Here is a 5,678-nt window from a genome sequence, read left to right as displayed (position 1 = left end):
CAAAATTACTTTTTATATCATAAAAAGATTGGAGATAATTTTGTGTAAAATGTAAAATACTAAACGACATAAATATATAAATCTGAAAGATTATGTATATTATATCCCACCATACTTATAGAATATGCTAAAATAACTAAATTTTATTTTAGGAAATATGCTTAGGTGGAAAAATTTGGAGTTTCGCCTATTCTTTTAGTAAATAGGGGATTTTAATTGGGTTTTTCTAACTTGGGTCCTCCGGGAGGACAATAAATGCGTCCTCCTTAGCCAATAAGAAGCTTGCATTTCTAGTATTTCCTATATTTACCTTTACATTTATATAATTTTTAATGAAAATAAAGCCTCTTATTGGCTAAGGAGGACGCATTTATTGTCCTCCCGGAGGACCCAAGAATTTTTCTCTAACCTATACCTACTAGGCGTAGACATATAGGATAAGAAAACAAAAAAAGTAAAGAAATAAATGTATTTATGGTAAAGAAAAGTAAAAGTAATAAGATATTCCAATTTTCCATAAAAAAAATATAAATTAATTCTTTCCTTTTTTTTTTTGTGTTCTTATTCTATGTCTAGTGCGCATAGGTTAAAGGCGAAACAAGGCTTGGAAAATACCTTGAAATGTTAAACCCCATATTAAACCTCAAAAGTGTTGTGTATTTCATATGTTTGGTACCCATGTCAACTAGCCCTAGTGTTGTAATCCAGCAACCCTCGTCATCACATAACGGCCCCGTCACAAAATAATTGTCCGCCTTAGTAAACCCGACGAATTGAGAGGACATGTCTAATCTGAGCTTCTTTGGTAGACAAATAGATTTAAGTATTGAGGGGCTTTCTAATATTTGCATGAACTTGTCACCTTTATAGTTTCACTTGATATCTGATCAAGTAATGAACTAAACTCTAAAAATGATAGAAAATATATATCTGAATTGATATCTGATCGAAAATCCAATGTGAGTGCCTTAAATAGTATACGAAATCCGATTCAATCTAAATCAAACATAATTTGACATAACAAGTCACTCCAAAGACTCGATGATATTAGATTAGACAATACGTCATTGAATTATAAATCTGTTTTTAAAAAGTACTCCGTATATAGGCAATTAAACAAGCCGGCAATGAGTTAATCATAGCACATACTCCATTCTCAAAGGCGAAACTAAGCTTGGAACACATTTTAGTCAGTTATTCATAGAGGATGCATACTATGTTTAGTCTGGTGATAAATCTTGGTTAAACAATCTTACAAGAGACCTCGCGCAAGTAGATGATAAGATAAAACCTTAGTATAAAACCGAATGTAAACCCGGTCAAGGAGCAGGGAAATAATTATTGCATCTATCCTCCGACGGCTCCTCTATTCGAAATGGCATAACAAGGCTTGGAACATATCTTGCAATCTCAATGTACTCATTAAACTCTAAAATTATTCTATATTGCATAGGTCTAGCACGCGTGTCAACTGTCCCCAAAATTCTACTTGGGAATATTATCGTTCCCTTGTAATTGAATGGCAAAGTCACAAAATACTTGTCAGTCTTCGTAAATCCGATTATTTGAGAGAATACTTCTAATGTCAACCCATTTGGTATACCTATAGATTTCACCACTGCAGGAGGTTCCAATATATGTATTAACTTGTCGCCTTTGTTATACTTGCACTCGCCCAAACACCCTCCCATGACTCCTAAGAAGTCCGACATATTCCGTTCGACCTTAATCATGTCAAACCTCTCAACCGCTAAATCAAAAATAATTAGTAAACCACCAGCTTGGTTACTATATGCACGCCAATATAGTTTTTCACTAACAAGCACTCCTTGTCCAAAAAGAAAATAAGGGTTATGACCTAAGTCAATATTTCTCCACCTATTTTCCCTCAAAGAGAAGATACAACCAATAGTAGTTTGTACGTTCCCTTGACGTATTGTCAAAATTCCAATAAATTTGTAGTCGTCAACAGATGATACATACCCAAATCCAGAAGTTGTGAAATAGGTAGTGGCTTTATTAAAACGCTTTAAATACTCATCTGAAGCATACTTGTGAAACTCACGGGTAGCCGGATTCCATAAAATAAAGTAATTACGAGTAAGTGAGGTTAAGCAAACCAACCCATTGCAGGATCCTGTAAGTTGAAGACCATCATCGTTTTCAACCGAAAACCTCGGGTCGAGTTTAACCAAATTATCTTCAAGATTGCCAGAAAGTTGATCATCATCGTAAGAAAAAACGTAAAAATTCATAAGATCCATAATAAACAAGGTGTTAACAGGAGCTGAAGGGTGAGAAAAGGGGGATTTAATAAGGTGAGCATTGACGAAATTGGAAGAAGAAAGAGTAGAATACCATTGTTTCGAAATTGACTTAAATCGAAGAATCGATTTGACGGGTAATCTAGTAAGAATTTCTTGAAATATCAAATCGTCAGAGAGGTAACTTCGTTGCCCAATCACTTGTTCCTTCTTAGAAGTATGCGGGTGTATGTTTTCCATTTTCTCAGATTTAATTGTAAATTGTAAAGAATGACCGTGAAGTGAATTGTAGAATTAGGGTTTGTTCATGTGAATTGTGAAGTTAATTAATATATTCATTCTGTTAATATATGAAAAATTTAACAAAAATACTCCAACCTTTTTAATCTCCTATTTTCTATATACGAGTATTATCTAAACTAAGGATTGGGAGTAATTTGGTCACCACATATAATAAGATTATTATTAAGAGTCTTACTATAATTAGGTAAACTCGTATTCACGTCACGTAGGAGGTTTGAACGCGATCCCTCAAGGGTTTTGATCCCGCATTTCGAAGGATCAAATATTTTCTTCGCCAAACCTAGGGGTGTTAACGTTTGAGCGAGCCCGAGATTGGCCTTGCAAACTCGAGCTTGAGCCAATATCAAGCTTATCCGAGCTTGAAAAAATGGGTTAGATTATCAAGCTTGTTAGCTTTAATGAGAGCTCGAGTCCGATATTTTCAATAAGAAGGCTCGAAGATTATACATAAAAATATTTGGCAAATCAGTGAGATATCTCGTATGTGTGATACAAATATATAATCATGATAGAATATTTTTAACATATGAGCAATATATTATCTAATCACACAAGTTCGAGCCGATCGAGAGCTTTTCGAGTCGAGTCAGCGTATGCTCGGCTTGACTCGTTAAGCTCTAGAGCCGATCCCGAGCCCGAGCCGAGCTTTGACCGAGCCGATCTCGAATTGTTCGTGAGCTGTCTCGTCTCATTATCGTCCTAGCCAAGTAATTGCACGTTTGAATAGTAGTCTAGACAAAATTACAAGCCGATATGATTAATGAATACACGCGTGAAAGCCCATAAATTCAGGTAAAGCTTAGAGAGGAACTAATGAAAGACGGTAAAAATGACACCTGAATATTTGGGTTCCAAAGCCTCTAAACTTCATTGGGAATAAACCACCGTTAACTCGTTAAGGAGCAAAATTTGAAGAAAAGGCGAAACTAAGCGAGGAACATATCTTACAATATTAACCACACTCTTCAAATCACAGACGAGGCGATTGAAAAATAATTCTCAAGTATATTTCGCAAAGACGATATGTTCCTCGTCTCTGAAATCACTCTTGTTCTCACCGGTTTTGACGGAAGACAAAATTGAAAGATTACCTACCAGAATTTTCATAAACTTATACCCATAAACCAAACCGAAATTAAGTCATAGCAAATCTGATGCGAAATAGGCCGAAATCCAAGCGGTCCACCTCGTACCTGAACAAGTAGTCATAACATTCAAATTAAAGTAACAAAAATACTACCATGTTTATGTTTCCTACTATGAGAAGCGTAATATAATTTGTCATCATTATTTATTGCTTCAAAATTGAAATTTGGTTGAACAGTGTTTAAATTACCATCCTCGTAGTCGTCTTCATATTTGTGCACTTTGCGGGTAGCTACGTTCCATACAAGGGAATATTTAGACCAAGGCGACACAGCTATATCAATAAACCCATTAAAGAATCCTAGTAGTTGAAGGTAACAATAATAATTGTTGTGAATGCCAAAGTCGACTTCAATTTGTACCAAATTATCTTCAGAATTACGAGTAATTATTTGATCATATTCATAAGAGAAAATGTAGTAATTCTTGCCAGATTTGATAAACAAGGTGTAAATCCCAGGAGCATAAGGGTGAGAATAGATGAATTTGATAAGGTAGGCATTCATAATAAATTCACGAGAAGAAAGAGTAGTGTACCATTGTCTCGAAACCGACTTAAATCTAAGAACGGATTTAATGGGTAATCTTGTAAGTATTTCTTCAGTTATTAAATCATCAGAGAGGTACCTTTGGTTCTCCCCTCTTCACCTAAATCTGACTTGGCCTCGTCTACCTTTTCGACTAACATCATTTGGCACTTTGTCTCTCATTGTCTGGTAGAAGAATAGGGAAGGGCGGCACACGAATCGAGAGAGAAAGGGACGTAGTGATATGAAGTACGGCTAGGGCTTTGTTATTTTAATTTTAATATATATATATATGGGTTTGGATTAATAATATACGGATTTGACAACGGACAGCCCAGGAAGGGGACGAGCACGGCCCGACCGGCACAGTCTTGGGTACTGTAGTGGGCCGGCCTGAGCACTGTACAGTGGGCGGCCCACGGCACGATATTTGGTAAAAAGTCGGATCTAGGCACAACACGGCAAGCACGGCCACCTGACTCTAAAGTCGGCCTTAGATATGTGTAATGTTGGGGAATTATACGAATTACTCAGAAACATTAAAGCATCCACATTGAAGAGGATGAACCATCCTCTTAGACTTTCTCTTTCATCTAAGAGGATGTCCTCTTCAATGTGGGTATATCCTCTTAACATCCTCTTTGAAGAGGAAGAGGAAGACTTCCTCTATTTATAGAGGATGTTCTTACCTTGGCCCTTGTGCCAAATAAGAGATAAAAATTGTAGTGGGTTTACTTTAAAGGTAAAAGAGGAGAGGAAGTTTGCATCCTCTTTGATGTGGACAAAATTAGAGGAAGAGGAAGAAGATAGTGGAAAGTGAGGTAGATGAAAGAGGGTATGATGTGTCAAAAATATAGAATGAAAGAGAGGAAATAAGAGGATCAAACTATCCTCTTCAATGTACATGCTCTTAGTAGTGTTGTACTTTGTAACTTACTTTGTAGCTTTATGTTGCATAGCGTCACAATAAACACATTACTTTAATCATTTAAAAAAAAAAAAACAAATTAAGTCATTGGGCCGGCCCATAGGCCATGGACGTCCCGAACACAACTATGACGGGGGCCAAGGGCGGGCCACAGTGGGGGGCACGACACGGCCCATTAGCACGATTCACCGTGCCTGGACCGAGCCAAAATTTTAATCTGGACACGACGGGCCGAGACCCGAGCGATACGACATGACCCATTGCCAACTCTAGATGGTAATATGGTACCGACTATCCAGATTCGAGACTATAGTTTCACCCTCTTACGGTCTTACTTAAGACATGTACCATACATAGACAATTACAAGTTTTGTGCGTATTCCTCATTGTTGGCACTACAAGAAAAACACTACTTAGCAACCAACGTGTGCGACCAACAATATACTTAAACATTCTTATAAGACAGAGATTTAGGTGAAATAAGACTTGTACAATAACTAACAGCCTCAG

General features: G+C 36.8%; 1 protein-coding gene and 1 long non-coding RNA gene across 3 annotated transcripts; both read right to left on the bottom strand.

The window, feature by feature from the left end:
• Positions 1 to 1,319: 1,319 nt before the first annotated feature.
• LOC141608591 (putative F-box protein At1g32420) lies at positions 1,320 to 2,504 on the bottom strand. Its single transcript, XM_074427932.1, has one exon. The coding sequence runs from the start codon at positions 2,502 to 2,504 to the stop codon at positions 1,320 to 1,322; it is 1,185 nt and encodes a 394-aa protein (XP_074284033.1).
• A 1,048-nt stretch (positions 2,505 to 3,552) lies between these two features.
• Positions 3,553 to 4,484, bottom strand: LOC141609377 (uncharacterized). Of its 2 annotated transcripts, none has more exons than XR_012527389.1 (2): positions 3,904 to 4,484; positions 3,553 to 3,760 (listed from the first exon to the last, which is right to left on the bottom strand). It is a non-coding gene; the product is annotated as an uncharacterized LOC141609377 (long non-coding RNA). The 2 variants fall into 2 exon arrangements; XR_012527390.1 differs by having other exon boundaries at positions 4,251 to 4,484.
• Between the last annotated feature and the right edge of the window lie 1,194 nt (positions 4,485 to 5,678).

The sequence above is a fragment of the Silene latifolia genome, chromosome 10, assembly GCF_048544455.1.
Source record: "Silene latifolia isolate original U9 population chromosome 10, ASM4854445v1, whole genome shotgun sequence".
Lineage (NCBI taxonomy): Eukaryota > Viridiplantae > Streptophyta > Magnoliopsida > Caryophyllales > Caryophyllaceae > Silene > Silene latifolia.
Note: the sequence above shows the minus strand (reverse complement) of the source record. Positions and strands in the feature narration are given on the sequence as shown.

Excerpts from the sequence above, each read along its gene's own strand:
- LOC141608591 (XM_074427932.1), bottom strand. The coding sequence starts at position 2,504 with ATGGAAAACATACACCCGCATACTTCTAAGAAGGAACAAGTGATTGGG.